General features: G+C 45.6%; 1 protein-coding gene across 2 annotated transcripts; it reads right to left on the bottom strand.

The window, feature by feature from the left end:
• Positions 1-5: 5 nt before the first annotated feature.
• PLD3 (phospholipase D family member 3) lies at positions 6-17,171 on the bottom strand. Of its 2 annotated transcripts, none has more exons than XM_042439749.1 (12): positions 16,937-17,171; positions 12,552-12,694; positions 11,824-11,889; positions 11,019-11,173; positions 10,257-10,440; positions 8,562-8,682; positions 8,143-8,270; positions 7,030-7,230; positions 5,731-5,870; positions 4,612-4,777; positions 3,820-3,919; positions 6-1,506 (listed from the first exon to the last, which is right to left on the bottom strand). In XM_042439749.1, exons 2-12 carry the CDS (start codon positions 12,576-12,578, stop codon positions 1,307-1,309), a joined length of 1,488 nt encoding a protein of 495 aa, XP_042295683.1. In that variant the 5' UTR covers positions 12,579-12,694; positions 16,937-17,171; the 3' UTR covers positions 6-1,306. The 2 variants fall into 2 exon arrangements, with proteins under 2 accessions (XP_042295683.1, XP_042295682.1); XM_042439748.1 differs by having other exon boundaries at positions 12,552-12,622.
• Between the last annotated feature and the right edge of the window lie 1,324 nt (positions 17,172-18,495).

Raw genomic sequence — 18,495 nt, 5'->3', positions numbered from 1 at the left:
CACAGTTGAAAGGAAAACCATCCTTTAATTGCCAAAAAAGTATGCACTGAAAGCAATGTGCATGGGATGCCATCTATAATGAATGTCAGTGTCTCCCACCATGAAGTCCCACAGAGAGAGCAATGGGATTGCTTTGAGTCAGAGGTGCAGGCTGGGTACCAGCACCAAAAAGCCCTTGGCCAATGCTGATGTAATGCCGCAAAGAAGTGGAGGCAATTCCTCTGGTGCTGATGCACCACAAGCCTCCCCTGCCTCCCTCTCCTCCTGTCAGTGAAAACAAAATGGTTGTGCAAATGTAACAAACAAAATATTGCCCGATATTCAGGTGGTGCCAAGTATGGGATGCTTGTTATTTGCCATCAAGGCGACTTTGACTTATGGTGACCCTATGGGAATCCTCCAAGAGTCATTAAGAGTTCTGCTCAGGTCTTGCAAACTCAGGGCAGCCATGGTTCCTTTCATTGAACCTAACCCCTGTAGTGTAGTCTTTCTCCTTACTGCTTCCGCTATCATCTTTTCCAACAAGTTGCATCATCTCATGATACTGTCTGAAGTAGAACATCCTTACGATGCTGTTAAAGACCCACCTTTTACCAGCCCTTCCAAAAGGAGAGGTAGTAGCCACCCCAAAGAAGTGGGGGACACAAAGCCTTCCAGCTGTTGTTGGGCCACAATTCCCATCAGCCCTAGCCAGAAAAGCCAAGGATGAAAGGTGAGAAGAGCTGCAATGGTTGCAGATTTCACAACAGCAGGAGGGCCATGTGCTCCCCATCCCTGATGTCTCTTTCTTCTCTGGGATCCTTTTGGGTGGGAAACTCTACCTAACGTTTGTCCTACATCTCTTTTTCTAACAACTAAACCCCACTCTCTATTTCTTCTACATTTGCCCCAACAGAGAAAACAGCTTCTTCCTCTTTTCTCTTCTTCGTGAAACATTTCTTTTTACCCAATTTGCCCGTGAAATCTGAATGGCGTCGGCTGCTTCTTGTACCAATGCGCCTTTGCAAGGCATGAAGACGCAGTCGCATACTGGAACGCAAGTGTCAGCGGAGGCCCCAATTCTTCCTTTCCCCCCACCCTCCATGAAAAGAGTGCTCAGATTGTATGTTTCTCTTCTTGTCCAAAGATTTGGGAGAAGCGCTCTTTTCCCCTAGTCAAAAGTTTCACTCTATGAAGACCTAGGCAGCCCCTTAGTGGCTACCTCCAGTGTCTTGCAAACATTTAGCATGGAGATCATGTCTTCAACTCAGGCTGAAGTCTCAGAATCTGGTCTTCATGTGGTGCTAACAGTGGAGATAGAGAAGGTCTACTGGGAGCTACACAAATCCTGCCACTGGCCCACGGAGTTCAATTCCCGACTGTACTGGGAGTCCCAGTCCCGTTCGAACACCTTTTGCAACTGATCCCGGAGCGTGGGTGGGATCCTGGCTTCTACGTTGCTCTCATTCACAACCAGGGCAGACCCTGCTGTGTGGAGGAAGTAATCCCCAGACCAGTTGGATGTTCCTGGAAGAAAACAGAAACAGAAAGGGGTGTTTCAGGCACTGTGGGCCACATCTAGCAATAGCAATAGCAAGTACATTTCTATGCTGCTTATCAGTGCACAAAAGCACTCCTTAAGTGGTTTACTAAGGCCTGTTACAGACTGCCAAAATAAAGCTGCTTCGAGTCTCTTTGGAGGTATGCTATTTAAATGATGCATGGGTCCTATGAGTCCGGAGGTCGCGCCAAAGCCACACTCCATTCCTAAGCACTGGAGTGCAGCTTTGGTGCAGCTTCCGGATTCTTAGGATGCGTGCATCATTTAAACTGCACACCACCAAAGAGACCCGAAGCAGCTTTATTTTGGCAGTCTGTAACAGGCCAAAGTGTAAGCTATTTGCCCCCAACAAGCTGCATACTCATCTTAGCAACCTAGGAAGGATGCAAGCCTGAGTTAAGCTTGAGCCCCCTTGGCTGGTATTGAACTCGCAACTTTATGGTTTGTGAGTGAGTGGCTGCAGTACAGGCAATCTTAGAGACAGGCCCCAAAAAAAACCAAACACTTGTGATTTTTTTCCAGTTCCCCATCCCATTTTCCCCCCTTCTGGAAATAAAATGAAAAAAATGGACGTCAGGATCATGGTCCAGATATGGTTTTGCCATGCTTACTTGGTGTACTTAAACATATGTATGGTAATGTGGGATGATGAGGTATGCTATCTTATTGGTGATGCTGGGAAAATAGGACATTGTGTATCACCCACAGCCTAGGATAATGAACAGATGTGTGGGAAGGAAGAATGAGTTGCAAATTACAACAGTTGTTCTTGTGGGAAACTATAGCTTGATGTGGGGAGAAGAAGGAGAGGTAAGGCCTTGGAAGACAGTATATTTTGAGTTCTTGAAAAATGGCATGAAAGCTTTTGTAACAGGTGAATGGCTTGGACTCTAAGTATACTGTGTAACTGGAAACACTCTTCAGTTCTGACAACAATTATGTACTATGATCAGCTTTCCTTACTGAATAAAGCTTTTCTCAATCTGCTGATGTTCCTGGAGTGGAGTTAGCCTGTAAGTACTTTTATTACAATGAATTAAGGAATATTTTATTTTAGAATGATGAAGAAAATATTTAAGACAAGGTATTCATATATTTGCTCCTGCTACAAGTTACATACCAGACACTCTTTTATGTATGACTATGTATGGTATCTCACACCACTGCAATTCCTAGTCGTGGTTTCCTTTTCTTGATTCTCTTTATAGGAATGAGTACAGTGGTACCTCGGGATACGAAATACCCAGGTTACGAAATTTTCGGGATACGAAAAAATCCCATAGGGAATTATTGTTCCGGGTTACGAATGTTTTTTCGGGTTACGAAAAAACTTTTGGTGCTTTTTTCGGCTTTTTCGCACGGAATTGCGGCTTTTCCCCATTAGCGCCTATGGCAATTCGGCTTACGAAGGCTTTTCGGGTTACGAAAGCGGCCGCGGAACGAATTACTTTCGTAACCCGAGGCACCACTGTACTTTATGTGTGCTTGGCAATACAGAGAAGATTAGAGAAGATACCATGATTTTCTTTGTTTTGCTAATGCTGATGGTTATTTCTATTTTCACTACTATTTCCTCTTTTTTTCCTCATAAACTGGCAAAAGCAAATAAGATCCTTATAGTTCACAACCTTTTAGTTCCATTTGTAACAACAATGACAACAACAAAAGACTGAAAAGGTAAATTCAGTTTGCAGTTATTTTCTGTTTTATTTTCCAGTGTTAATATATGATGTATTAATACCAAGCCAAGTTATATATGATGTACTGTATATTGTATTTCCAAAAGAACTGAGGGTGCATTGACACTGTAGAACTAATGCAGTTTGACACTACTTTAACTGCCATTTCCAATTTTTTATGACACTAACACAGGGTTTTCTTGGCCAGTTTTGTTCAGAGAGGGTTTGCCATTGCCTTCTTCGGAGGCTGAAAGAGTGTGACTTGCCCAAGATCACCCAGTAGGTTCTCATGGCTGAACAGGAATTTGAACCTTGGTCTCTTGGAGTACGAGTCCAAGACTCAAAGCACACCACCATATTGGCTCTCTTGTCCCTATACTTTGGCTTGATAAAACCAACCAACCATCCTTGTTTCCTTTAAATTGTAAATAGTTTTTTTAAAAAATAGAAATAAACCTCTAGTCCTTTCCAATGTTAGTTGTAGCCTCATTGGTGGGAGGGCTTGGGGCTGGAGAAATGGCCCACAGATCCCCCAGAGCTTGCCCATCATGGCATTAAGATGCCCAATTCCTAGATAACCCCCCCCCCTTTACTACTCACCAATATAAGCCACTTTGTCCGTTACCATGAACTTGCTGTGGTTGACTCTGGCGTAGGGGATCTGGGCCTGGGTCTCGTTCGCTGGAACCACAAAGAGCCTCTAGAAGAGAAAAGACACAAGAGAGACATGGAGGTGAGACCCAAAGAGGGAAGGCTGGAGTTTTGCATGCAAAGAAGATGACAAGGTGGTAGTGGTGATATGGGGCTCAGGGACAGTGTGGGTAGAAAGCCACTATCATTTTCAGCCAGGGTGGGCAAATGTGGAAATGGTGGGACTATTTTCTGCCCCTGCACACCCCTAAGCAGGTTGCACTGGCATACCTAAACAGATGGGAAGAGACATCACATCACTTCTAGTTTCAAAATTGGCTGAGTTTTGGGCAATTTGTCTGTTTTTTTTTAAACAAGGAGTTGTTTTGCAGCAGTTTTGACTCACATTGATCCACTGGGGTATGTAAATATACTCCCCCAAATGAGGAGAGAACTTTGGAAGACTTCAGGGGCCACAATGAAGCATCAAGGGCTGCATGGAGCTTGTGGACTGTACTTAGACCAACCCTTTACTCATGTATTAAGACAGGCTGAGCACAGGAGGAAATATATGTTCACTCCACCTGATGCATAGATCACAAACATCACAGAGAGACAGGGAAAATATGCAAAGTCTTATCTGGAGGACCACAGCCACAGCAAAGTCTTATCTAGAGGGCCAGAGCCACAGCTCCTGAGAATAAATAGCCCAGAGGTCTTCCCTCCCCACCAACACAGATCTCTCTGTTGGATGTTTCTCACCACTTCCACGTTGTAGTGGGTCCGGTTGTCTTGCATGGCATTCAGAGAGCGCAGAAAAGGGAACATGTAGGACTTGGAGTGCCTCCAGCAGCCGACCAGGAGACGGACTCGCACTCGCCTCTCATAGGCAGCTTTCCTCAAGTAGTTATCAATCATTGGCCAGAACCTGAGTGGAAACAGCCAAGAACCTTGTACTTGGCACAGCTCATCTCACCTTTAGCACGGTTCATCTCATGCCCCCACTCACCCTTGGCACAAACCGAGATGGCATAGCTGTACTTTGGGGAATATTTTGGAGTACAGCAGTATGCAGGCGCATTCTAGCTATCCAATCCTAATTTCCTCTCCTGGGGTCCTTTCACACTACCCAGTTATAGTGCTACCATTCCCTTTTAAGTGCCATGGCAACATCTAATGAAATCCTGAGAACTGTAGTTTCAGAAAGGAAATTAAGAGTGCCAAGCAGTAGTCCCCCCGCCCCCCCGGGCAGGAAAGATGCTTAGACCTGAATTTAGGATCTTTAGAAATGCAATGCAAAGCATGTGTTCTACCACAAAACTATACTGAGGCTCTAGTTAGCTCTCAACATTTGTTAGCCCCTTGATAGACCTCCATGGACAGTGGCAGTGTATCTGAGCAGCAGACGCTGGGCACAAGGCACCCCTTTCACAGCCAGTCAGTGAGCTTGCTAGAGACATCCAGCTATCCCCTATTTGAGACAAAATGTTGGGGTGGTGGCAATTCTCCCATCTTACTGGACTGCAGGAAAGCATATACTGATGTGACAGAATATCAGGCTGCTGCCACACTGCAGAATTAATGCATTGACAACACTTTAACTGTCATGGCTCCATCCTATGGAATGGGATTTGTAGCTTGTTGTTGCACCAAAGTTCTCTTACAGAGAAGGCTAAATATCTCACAGAACTACAAATTCCAGGATTCCAGAGCATTGAGCCATGGCAGTTAAAGTGGTGTCAAACTGTATTAATTCTGCAAAGTAAACCCAGGCTCAGAATTCTGAGAATGCAATACTGATGAAAGCAGGAGAGATTATGGCTCAGCCCAACACTTCCCCTGCCCCATATCTCTTTTCTTTCTCTTGTAGCCACATGTTACCTCTTGGGATGGGAGAACTCCATTGTGGGCAAGTAGCTCATCACAGCAATGTAAACAAACTCTTGGGCTTCGTCAATGACACCTAGCAGGGCCTGGAGGTCCTCAGTCCGCCCCGGGGCACACAAAGCTGGAGGAGCACTCTGGAAGTGGCACAGAAATAAAGAAGAAATGAGACCCAAGAAATGGAGAGGGGTCCCCAAATGATCAGACACATGGCCAGTTTGGAGCAAAGTGCTGGCTGGTTATTTGAACAGACTGGCTTGGTTGCTTGGGAATTTTTTTGCAACATACAGAATAGAGGGGTATATTTGACCTGAACTCAACAAACAACTTTCAGTGCCCCCCCCCCCAAATTCATATATTAAACCCCAGGATGTGTTGTCCCAGGTGGGCTGAATTACTGAAAAACAAAAAAGGTATCAGAATTAAGAGATTCAATAACTGCTACCCTCCTACAATGACACTAAGCTTCTCTTTGATGCTGGTCCTGAACTGGGACCAGAACACCTCTTCACATCATGGGCATCTTAGCAAAAATGGGCATCTTCAACATTTGAGAAAAAATATCTTTGCAGGTATAGTGAGCTGAGCCTCTGCCAGCAGTCAGATGGGTTTTAGAGTCTCTGTTGGCATCCTGTTCAAACATTAACAGCTTTCCAGTGGCATGAAAGAGTTAATTTTTATTAGTGAACTTGTGTCATCCTTTTCACTTTAGCATGGCAGTTTGAAGCTAAGCAAAGACAAGGAAGCTGAGAACAAATTTGGGGAGTGAACTTTCCTCTGTAACTAACCTGGTTGTACAGTTCTCATAAGTGCTAGTAAATGGGTCGACTTGTGCAATTTGGTTTTCTTTGTTTGTTTCTTCACTGTATAACCTTTGGGAATCCATCTTCCATTGGCCTAAAGGGTGTGCACCCCAGTCCAGGGGCCCCATGTAACCAGCTATGGGGAATCTGACCACAGGTCAGAGATAGTCTGGATAGAATTTGTTATTTGGAGATCTAATTCTACCATTGGTTGTGAGGGTATGCCAGACCCCACCAGTAAAAGAACTGGAATGCATCTCTGCTGTGTACCAGCTGCTGCCTCATGTGCCACTATAAAGCTTATGCTATAGGAGTAATGTGTGTGGAGGAACTACATCCAGTTCCAGTACAGACCAGCAGGGTTACATATTACTGATTAGACAAAGATGTCTCATCTGATAACATCTGATTTGCCAGAATCCCACAAGTGAAACTGGCATCATTTTTGCACAGAGTGCCAGGCTGTATCATAATACATGCACCAAGTACCCACCGAGAAATACACCCCAGCATCTGTGCCGTTCAACTGGAGCTCCAAGGGTGTCTCCTTGTTGTATGTGGTAGAATAATTGGCCGGCCAGGGCGATGGGATGGTAGCATTGGGCAAACCCAGGGCCCAATATGCTTCAAACATCTTTCCTAGGTCCTGGGCCAGGCAGCTGCAATTGTACACAGCCACCCCCAGCTCTTTCACCTGTCAACAGCAGAAAATAACATTATGGAAGGTGGTTCTCTTCTAGGCCAGAGATAGGAACTGTATGGCCCTCCAGATGTCTTTGCATGCAGCCCCTCTTACCCTTCACCAATGACTATTCTGGCTAGATCTCATGGGAGCTGTAGACCTTCCAAAAATATCTGAGGGCCCACAGTTGCCCATCTGGGTTCTAAGCAGAATAGGTTCAAGCCATTTTGCCACTGTTACCTTTTCCACAAGAAATATCACTGCATAATCAAAGAGATGCACCCCAGATGCCTGCAATGCTCAAGAAGATGCTGGATCAGAAACATACCCTCCTTAAAACATACAGCTCTTCATTTTCTAGGTTTCAGGGCAGTCTGCAATAGCACGAAAACATAACAACATCTACTAAAACTGGAGTGGGATTTGTGTGCCCCCTCCAGATGTTGGACTGCAACCTCATGAGCCCCTAGCCAGCAGAGGCAACAGTGAGGAATACTGGAAGTGCCAGTCAAACAACACCTGAAGGGCCTCATGGTTCCCAGACTGATCCTAAAATATGATCAAAGTAACTATTGCAGAATGGTATTTAAACAGGATAGAGGCAGCAGTATTTCTTTAAAGGCCTAAACATATTTTTACTTAGCATCCGAAGAATGATAGTGTTGCACCAAGCAGCTTTCTGGGATTAAAACAACACCCTCCAAGTGCCTTCTGCCTAACCCCAGCTGAGAGGGAGATGCACAGAGGAGAATGGTTTTGGCTGCTATGCTGCCAGTAGCCTTAGAGATGGAGGTCGCATCCTGACCTCCGCTGCTTAGACCCACAATGGGAACATTCTCTTTTTCTCGATCAAGCCGAAACATATGGCAACTTCAGACAGAAAGAGATTCTTGACCTTGTTTCCCTTCAAGAAGGATGTGTCACCTGTGTGAGGGCTCGCCAATCCATGTTGGCACTCCCAAGGAAAAGGTGCATCTGGTCCACTATCCAGAATTTGGTATGCAGGATTCCCGATGTAAGTCTAGGTAGGTTGACCTTCCGGACCTGCACACCTGGATGGATTTGTAAACAGACCAAATCAGTTTTTGTCTCAGCTCACACACAGCTACAATAAACATGTCCTTAAAGTGGTTTGAGCATTGAACTAGGACACTGGGAGACTAAGGTTTGCATCCCTGCTCAGGCATGGACACCCACTGGGTGACACTAGGCAAGTCATATTCTCTCAGCTTCAGAGGAGGGTCCTGAATCATTTAGGCTGCCTTGTTGAAACGAACAAGGGAAATCCTGTGATTATTGCCATCAGCTTTCATGCCTTATGGTGGTCTCCTGGATCTACTCACCAATCTCCTCCAGTTTCTGGAGATCTTTGCAAGGCTGTTTGGGAGTAGGGGGGTTGACAGCTATCCGCACTGAGACTCCTCTGCTGGGCAGTTTCAGCAGCTCTGCTAGGATTTCTTCCCCCTGTTTGCAAAGCAAGCATTATTTAAGACATGTTACTGCACAAAGTAAAAAAAAAAAAAAGATTCCTTCTCATGCTAGATTCCCTCCAGCCTTTCTGTCTCTCAGTGTAAATTTCAGGGGGCCTGTTCCCAGTGTAAAGTGCTTGCAACAAGCCCTTGGCATGTGGAGAGAACCAACTGAATTTGTATATATCTCTGATGCAAATGCTGAAGAAGAAAGCAGAAACAGTCATCATACCAAAATATGATCTGAACAATATCTCAACAGAATTTACAAAGTAAGAAACAGATTTGCAAATGTACTTATAATGAGGTGATTTGTGGTACTGTGCACTCATGCCAAGCATGGGCTTACCATCTCTGGTTTGAGCTTCCCTGGACAGCATGCCCTGGATTTCTGAATGGGTGTGCATGCACATGGTGGCGCAAGTGGGAATGTGCGCCCATTGAGAAAAATGGGACTTAAGGTCCCACGTTTTTTACTATCCAATGTGGGGTCTGGAATGGATCCCCCATGGATAGGAAGGGCACACTGTAATTAGAATCCCCATTTTGGAATATACCCATCAAAACACAACCGAGGCAGGCAGAGGAGATAAAAATGTACTCTTTAGATAAGGTGTTATTTGTTGTTAGTGTTGTTTTGTGCCTTCAAGTCAACTCTGACTTATGACAACCCTATCATAGACATGATAGAGTTTATGGTAAGATAAACTCAGAGAAGGTTTGTCATTGCCTTCCTCTAAGGCTGAAAAAGGTCACTCTGGGGGGGGACCAAGGGACAAGAGGGCAATATTTTATCTAGTGATTACATTTTTATCTGCTAAGCTTCTCTCCACTGTGAAACAACAGCCCACCAGAAAGTCAGCCATGTCCTTCTCCTCACTTTAGCCATCTTCAGAATCTCACATCTGTCAAAGGACTCAGCCTTGTGGATAATGTTCCCTGATTGATGGCATCTCATGTGAAGCTTTGGAAAACTAAATCTGTTACGCTGCTATGAAATTTTATCCAAAGCTTGTGCTGCTTAAACCTCTGTAACCAAAACCCCGACAAACGGATGTTCCACTTTCCCTGAAAGGGACCTTTGATGGTACCAGAGGCTGAAGGGGACTCTCTAGCCAGGCAATTAGATGCTTGTTTGCAGCAATGGAGCGTGTGTGTGTGTGTGTGTGTGTGTGTGTGTGTGTGTGTGTGTGTTGTCTGATTGGAGCCAACAGAAAATGATTCAGAGTATTAAGAAAACCAGTATGATATAGTGTTTTGAGCACTGAAATAGGACTCTGGAGACCAGGGTTCAAATTCATGCTCAGCAATGGAAACCCACTGGATGACCCTGTGGAAGTCCCACTCTCTCAGCCTCAGAGGAAGGCAAAGGCAAACCCCTTTCAACAAAGCTGGCCTAGTTTTGCATTCAATAGGGTTTCTGTATCTCTTCGTACTTAGAACATTTCCTTTTTTGGCATCCATCTCCCAGAATCCTCCAGGCAGTGAAAATTAGGGGATTCTGGGAAGAGTATTCCACAAACAGCAAGTGCACCAGGATCTGTCACAAAACTTAATTCCTGAGTTCACCTGGCTGGCAGAGGGATCCTGGGTGTGAATGTCTTCATTCGTCAGGGTCCAATAGAAGGACGCAATGTCCAGGGTGCTTCTTGCATCTCCCAGAAGCTTCCTCCAGCCCTCAAAAATAGATGGGTTGATAGTGCTGTTGTCATCGTAGGTCAGGCCCTCAGGGATGCTCTCCAGCAATGTGATCCTGAGGAGAAAAAGATGTCCCTTTAGCTTGAGAATTTGGTGGCATGGATGACTCCAACACTTTGGGTAGGCTGGCTGGGCTGGGATGCTATGACCCAGGGAACATAATCTTGCCTCCCATTCCGCAAAGACTTCCCCATCCATTAGCTGTCCCATTCAGTTTCTCGAGTCATATGGTCTCACCAGACCTTGGAAGGATTCAGCTTCAGAGGATGGCATAGGCAACCCCCCTCTGAACAAATCTTGCCAAGAAAACCCTATAGGAACACCATCTTAGGGTTGCCATAAGTCGGAACCAACTTGAAGGCACACAGCAACAACAAAATAGCATTTAACTCTAATAAGTGAGGATACAGCCCCAGTGGATAATACTCTCAAATTTTGGGAAAGGATGCCACAACATATCCAAGACACTCCATTGAGAAAATGCTCAGCCTCTGTGACATCTGGGGAGGGCACACAATAACCTCATTATTTGGCTCTCACTACAATCCCTGCCAAGCCCCAAATCATGTTCCAAAAGGCAGTAGGTGCCACACCAAGAAGCCAGAAAGAACTGTGCAGAAGGGAGAAGCTCACCTGCATGGGTCATTGCATGTGTTGTCCAGGGATGGGGTAGCAACCACGTTCCCTATGGAGGCTGGACTGTGGAAGGGAAGGAAGAACATGCGGACCAGAAAGGCTAAAACCAGCATTGTAGACAAGATGGTTATCACCAAGATGTACCGGGAGTCCTGCAGGAAGATGGGCAAAGCTGGTTTATGATCCAGTACTTGCGGCATGATCCTACTAGTAGCCTCATGTTATTGGGCAGATAATCCAACCCAGGTTTTCACTACTTTTGTAAGGAGCTGTCCAAGTTGCTAAACCTGGTTAGAAATAGGTTCACATTCGTGGGTGAAAACTTGGTGTAGTTTTGGTGTCCCATTGACACTGGAACCACCAGCTGCCCCTGGCATAAGCTTAGTAGCCAAGATCAGATGAGACTGGGTACATTCAGGGTGGCAAGGCCATAGCACAGAATCATAGCACAGCACTGAGAAGACAGCAACTTGGACCATGCAATGAAATTCCTAAGACTAATAAGCCTAGAGAGGCTTCATCTGACCTAAAAGAATCCAGAGAAGGAGTCTTTCCCCCACTTTGCAATTGTAATCATCCACATTTTCAGATTGCAAGTGGTTGGATGGAGTTCAAAGGGCATAAAGGTTTCCCCCCAAAAAATACATGTTAAAAGTAGGTATCCTGGGCTTAGAGACCTGCTCCCTTCATCCCCCAAATCAAAACTGGGTTTTTAAAATTTCAAAGGGAATAGAAAGCTCACAAAGCCACCTCTGGAACCTATCTTGAGAAAGGTTAGGGAAACCAAGCAGAAGGAACCCACCTTGTGTGGTGCCAGTTCGGGCTGTTCAATGAGTGGCGGTTCTTCAGGCACATGCAGCGTCTTCAGCTGTAAAAAGGGGGAGGAAAGGACAGAGCAAGGAAATTAAAGAACGAGGAAATCCAATCAGCAGGAAAGATTAATGTTTTCTTCATCTGTGTCCCTAGTTTGAACTGGAAGGGACTGCAAATTCCCATAATACTACTGTCTGAAGACTCAACAGACCAGCAATGCACTGGTTATGAGGGAAGAAAATTCAAATGGTACTGCCACCAACAATTTTTACAGGGCATGACCCACATGGTTTTCCTTGAATGCACATGCATGACTGTGCATGACAGGGCAAGGGAGCAACTGCTGGAATTTGGGGGCTGCAGTAGCCCACCCAAGGGACTGGAAAGAACTGTCCTAGCCCCCCATACCCTGAATTGGTTTTCATGCCCCCAATGTATTTTGGAAAGAGTTCTGGGGGCTACAAAATAGCTTAGGTCCACATGCAGCCCATGGGCTACACTTTCCCCCCCTGCTTTAGTGGAACTTGCAAAAAAACCTTCCATGGGGACCATGTCTCACATTTATCATTACTGTCAATGCTATTTGGATAGTCTACAGTCTGTTATCACTATGGTGGTGGGCAAAGAGAATCCCCTCCCCGCCGTGGCATTCCAGCTCCAAAAGCACATCTACAAATTAGACTTCAACTCATGGAATTGGTGCAACTGAGAGTTTACCTGCTGGTACGTGACGTGAGGTTTCATTTTCTCCAGGTAGCTGGGACGCAACAGGCAGAGAAAACTGGTATCTGTGACAGGCAGAGAGTGATGTGATCAATGCTTCAAGAGAGAGCAGCATCCCTAGTGGGTTCAGCAGATGGCTAACAAAGAAAGTACAAAATGACAGAATTGTCTGCTGACTGCTGAACGTGCGCATGGGGCATTCCTGGGTGAACAACTGACAGATTCTGATTATGGAAGCAACCTGGGCAATGATGCAGCAGAGCAAGCTCAGAACCCACAATCTGCTCTCCTCCCACAGACACAAAGGCCAGAATCCCATGTGAATATGTTTTCTTTTGGATGGGGTGCAAGTTACATTGTGGTGATTTTAGGGGAGCCAAAAATAGAGAGTCAGATCTAGTCCAGGCATGGTGGCAAAAGAAGGACGGCCAAAGAGTGGCTTGGACAAGCAAGGGGACAAATGAGGAGGAGGGGACTGCTGTTAAAGGATTGCTTTGATTCCTGAAGTTGCTAGGAAAGCAATTTTTCCAAAATGCTAAAGCAGCTACTAAAAGAAACTTCCTCCTTTCCTGAGTCAGGCGTATTCTATTACAGTACAAGTGTTAGTCACAGGACTCCAACCCACATGCTTGACGTTTCCTCTCCCCTTTCTTCAATTTTGGATTTTGAAACCCAACACTTTCCAAGATCCCATTCCTGAACTAGCCAGCAGGCTTCTGGATTCCCACCTTCTTCATGCTGAGTAGCCCAGACAGCAAAAATCACTTCCACTGACTCTACCAATGAAGAGGATGGTGTGCAAATGGGAAGAGAATGTGCATGGATACACTCCACTTTATGTCATTCCTTACACACTTTCCATTTTTGTTTTGGGGTTCCAACTTTTCAGTTCTTCCTTTTCGGATTCTTCTCCTTCCGCTCATGTTTCAGTTTGACTTTCCTGATACACACTCTCTCTGACACATACAAACACAATTCTAAAAAGGGCTTGTTGTCAATACCTTTTGCAGGTCTGTTTCTTATCTACTTAACTGCAATACTTCTAGGGAAGGCAGGTCATAGTGACATGATAAACCATACAAGGAACCTCTGTGAAGCAACAGTTCAACAGCTGGAACTTTTTCATCACTTAGAGAGAGAGATGGAAAGAATATCTATATCTATCTATCTATCTATCTATCTATCTATCTATCTATCTATCTAACCAACCGTAGGAAATAATATTTCTATCCATAAATATTGGTTTGTGTACTATATAAAATGCTGTTTTCTGCATCAAGAAGAGTTTTGTGAGTTTTGCACAGAAGAAGTCCTGAAGTGTGAACAGTCTTTGGAAATGGTACAGTTTTCAAGGCCTTTCTCACCATGGGGAAAATTACTTAAAGTATTCCTTGCTTCCGGGAGAATGAAATTAGCCTAGAATTACATCCCTATTTAAAGATTACACTAACGAATTCACCCAAACAAGCTCAGGAGAAGAAAACAGCTAGGCTGGGGAATCCAAGGGAGCCTGCTCACATGATCCTGGCACACCAGATCTCTCACTTGGCACAAACTTTGATGCCAAGTCCTTAAAAATGCACCTCTGGCACCTGGGAGGTGTGAGATCTTTCTTTCCTTGGAATGCAAATGCCAATTTATGCGCCATTCCTGGGTGGCACCAACCTACTTTCCCGCAGGCTGCTCCTAAGCAGAGATGCCATCACACCAAAAAACGTACTGTAAGCTCCAAAGGATAGCTCTTTTGCCCCTGACCAGCCAGGGTCCATCTCTCTCCTTCTCTTGTGCCAAAGTGAACACAAAACAAAGATCAGTTTCTGCTGTGGTTACAAAAAGGAGTAGAAAAGACACGCTCTCCTACTCTCCACCCCACTGATCTAGATAATAAGCAGGAAGCAGGCAAGGAACCTACGCACCCAACTTGACTTACTCAGCTTGTTTCGATGGGCAGAAGCCACAAGCCAGCAAGCGCTGTCAGGATCCGGCTCAGTGACTCCTCCTCATAGCCAAGATCAGCTGGCACTGCCAACCTAGAAGAGGCCAACTACCACCTTCAAAACTCTAGCATCAATTCCTAGCATCCACCTCTGCTCTGATCTCTTGGCTTCCTGTCACCCAGCTCAACAAAGGAGAGAGAAATAAGGTCCATCTCTGCTCCTTATGCCAGCCTTCCCAGCTTGTTCTTCTCCTGGGGTGCTAGCCATGCTCTCTCTGTTTGTGTGTGTTGCAAGATGCTCTGTATTGAATCTATGGGTCCATCTCACACACTATGCTTTCCTCGAACCACTGGCTTTCTCCCGACAGCCCTTCCTGGAAATGTTGCCAGTGCCGCCAAGCAATGATCCTGAGGCTTCCTCCTTGCAGACAAAGCAGAGCCGCAGTTGTGGACCCCCCAACCAAACGCCTGCCTTTGGCGAAGGTTGCCCAAATGGCCTGCAGACCAGCTGTTCTGGAGCAGTGCTTCTCAGGCTGATGCTTCTTGCTGTTGCGTGCCTTCAAGTCTTTCCCAACTTATGGCGAACCTAAGGCGACCTTATCGCAGGGTTTCCTTGGAAAGGTTTAATCAGAGGGAGTTTGCCTTTGTCTTCCTCTGAGGGCAAGTTGCCCAAGGTTACCCAATGGGTCTTCATGACTAAGCAGGGATTCAAACCCTGCTCTCCCAGTGGTCCAGCACCCAAACCATTACACCACACTGGTTCTTTCGTAGCTGATGTATTGGACCAGTAATTGTTCCCCCGCCAATGTACCATGGACTGGTACCGTATTGGTGCCCATTGGCTACAACTGTTCTGCTTTCTCCTGGAAACTCACCAGGAACCCATAAAGGGTTGTGAGGCTCAGCGGATGTCTTAATTTAGGGGTGCGTCTACACTCTACAACTAATGCAGGATTCTGTAGGATGGCACTGGAGCACTTAAAGTGGGGTGAAACTGCATTAGTTCTACAGTGTAGATGCAACTCTCAGTTTTGGGGGAAAAGGTGGGATCTCTGCAATCCTACTAACAATAATGCAACCGTTTGGCTTCTCTAACTGGAGAACTGGGCTCAGTATGGGGTCCGTATGTGTGGGGAGACCCTAGTACCCCCTTCTTCACACAAACATATCAGTGTTTCACCTTATCAGTGTAACATATCCAGGGGTAGCCATATGGCAAAGTACTGCATCGTCCAAAATCCGCCAAACAGTGGTAGAATTCAAAGGTATTGCCATGTTAGTCAGTAAAATCAGTTTACAGAGAACTCTTGTGGCACCTTTGAGACTCAGTGAAGTAAGAGGTTGGCAGCATGAGCCGTCATAGACTTCAGTCTACTTCCTCACATGCATTTAGTGGAGTGGAAGCCGGGACAGACATGTATATGCCACTGGCATGTGAGAATGCCAAAGACGGGAAGTCATAAAACAAATGACAGTACTTGCCCATAGGGGAACATTGGAGAATACTTGCCCATAGGGAAATATTAGGGTGCCTATAGGGAAACATTGGGAATATTTGTCTATAGGGAAATAGCGGGGAATACTTGCCTATAGGGAAACATTGGGAATTACTTGCCCATAGGGAAACCATACTTGCCCAGAGGAAACATTGGGGAATATTTCCCCATAGGGAAACATTGGGATTATTGCCCATAGGGAAACCATACTTGCCCATAGGAAACATGGGGAATATTTTGCCCAAGGGAAACATTGGGAATTACTTGCCCATAGGGAAACCATAACTGCCCATAGGGAAACATTGGGAATATTTGCCCATAGGGAAACATTGGGAAACTTGCATAGGGAAACCAATACTTGCCCATAGGGAAACATGGGGAAATTGCCCATAGGGAAACATGGGGAATATTTGCCCATAGGGAAACATGGGGAATTACTTGCCCATAGGGAAACCATACTTGCCCATAGGGAACATTGGGAATTACTTGCCCATAGGGAAACCATACTTGCCATAGGGAAACATGGGGAATATTGCCCATAGGGAAACATTGGGAATTACTTGCCATAGGGAAACATACTTGCCCCCATAGGAAAACATTGGGAATTACTTGCCCATAGGGAAACCATACTTGCCCATAGGGAAACATTGGGGGAATATATGTGCCCATAGGAAACATTGGAATTAATTAATTGCCCATAGGGAAACCATACTTGCCCATAGGGAAACATTGGGGAATATTTGCCCATAGGGAAACATTGGGAATTACTTGCCCATAGGGAACCTAGGAACCTAGAAACCTCCAGTGTTCCCCAATGGTTCTCTATGGGCGAGTATGGCTTCCATAGGGGCAAGTGCTATGTTGCCAAAGGCATCGCAGCGCAGTCTTTTGTTCCCCGGCGGGACTGAGGCTGGCCCTCCTCCCTCTGATCCCCGCCGGAGACTCACCCTGGGCGCCCGAGAAGCCCGGCTCCGGATCCTGTCGGCGTTGGGAGGGCAAGTGAGCCTCTGAGCATGTGCAGAGCGCCTTCCTTTGTTCCCCAGCACTTGCTCAGGGCTGGCTTTGCGGAGCGCGAAGGGACCCTCCCTTCCGAAGGGAGCCAGCCTTCTTCCAAACCCAAAGCGCTGAGTTCAAGGTCTTCCAAAGAACAACAAGGAACAGGTTGGACTGGGAACCACTGGCTCCGCCCACTTTTGAGTGGCCCCGCCCATCTATCTCGGTTATGCCTTTTTGCATTGGCCCCGCCCATATGTCTTGGCCCCGCCTCCTTTTCAATGGCCGTCTCTTCTTTGGTAGTCCTTTTATGAAGAGTCCCCACCCCCTTCTGTATTGGCCCCACCTCCTTTGCTTGGACCCGCCTTTTTAACTTTGGCCTCGCCTCCTTTTCATTGGCCCGTCTCTGCCTTGGCCGCGCCTTCTTTGCAGTGACCCCGCCCACTCTCCCTTGGCCACACCTCCTAGGCGGGTAAACAAACTATGCCTTGGTTCGTACCATTCTCTCCCTGAGAAAGAGGGGGAATGTAAAAAAAACTCCGAGAAAATGTGAAAGAAAGTGCCCTGCTTCACCCCTTCGTTTTCTCTCTTTCTTTTTCTCGTTCTCTACGTCGTTGGTTTAAATTGCCATTTGTTTCGTCCCTCAAAAGAGTCCCCTTTCCCTGGTTCCCCCTCCCCGGCTCTGCAAATGGTTCTTTCCAAGGAGGCTGTGAAGAGACAAAAGGAGCCACGAAAAGAGGAACTTTGGGTGCTTTCGCTCTCCCTCCTAACATGGCTGTGCTTTCTTGGGAAAGGGATTCTGGGAGTTGTAGTCCATTCGAGCTCCTAGACTGAGGGACTAGATCTCCATTTCAGCCTTCTGTCCATGAGGGATTTCAGAATGCCCTCCATTTTGAGCAGGACTAAGAAGCATGAATTTACATTTATATATGTATTTACCTTTGATTTGGCCATGTCCTCCATTTTTCTTCAATGTCCTCCATTTTGAGCAGGACCAAAAAGCATACATTTACATTCCTAAATTTTGGTCACATTTTCCATTTTTCTCAATTGCTCTCCATTTTGAGCATGACCAAGAAGCATACATTTACATATATATATATATATATATATAAAAACACCTTTGTTTTGGTCATGTTCTCCATTTTCCTCTACTGTCCTCCATTTTGAGCATGACCAAGAATCACAAATTTACATATATATATATATATATATATATATATCCTTGTTTTGGTCACTTTCTCCATTTTTCTCGAATGCCTTCCATTTTGAGCAGGCCCAAGAAGCATACATTTACATTTATATATATATGTTTTACTTTTGATTTGATCATGTTCCACAGTAAACCATTACTCACCAGAATGTACCAATGGGGCAGGCCAATAAGGGCATTATGCATCCCACAAATAAGACTCTTTCTCCCCCTCAATTTTTGTTCTTTGGCCCTCAAGTTTCTAGCATTATAGTTGAGCATTTTTAGAAATACAGTGTAGGTATCCAGCCAAATGGATGT

The sequence above is a fragment of the Sceloporus undulatus genome, chromosome 9 (assembly GCF_019175285.1).
Source record: "Sceloporus undulatus isolate JIND9_A2432 ecotype Alabama chromosome 9, SceUnd_v1.1, whole genome shotgun sequence".
Lineage (NCBI taxonomy): Eukaryota > Metazoa > Chordata > Lepidosauria > Squamata > Phrynosomatidae > Sceloporus > Sceloporus undulatus.
Note: the sequence above shows the minus strand (reverse complement) of the source record. Positions and strands in the feature narration are given on the sequence as shown.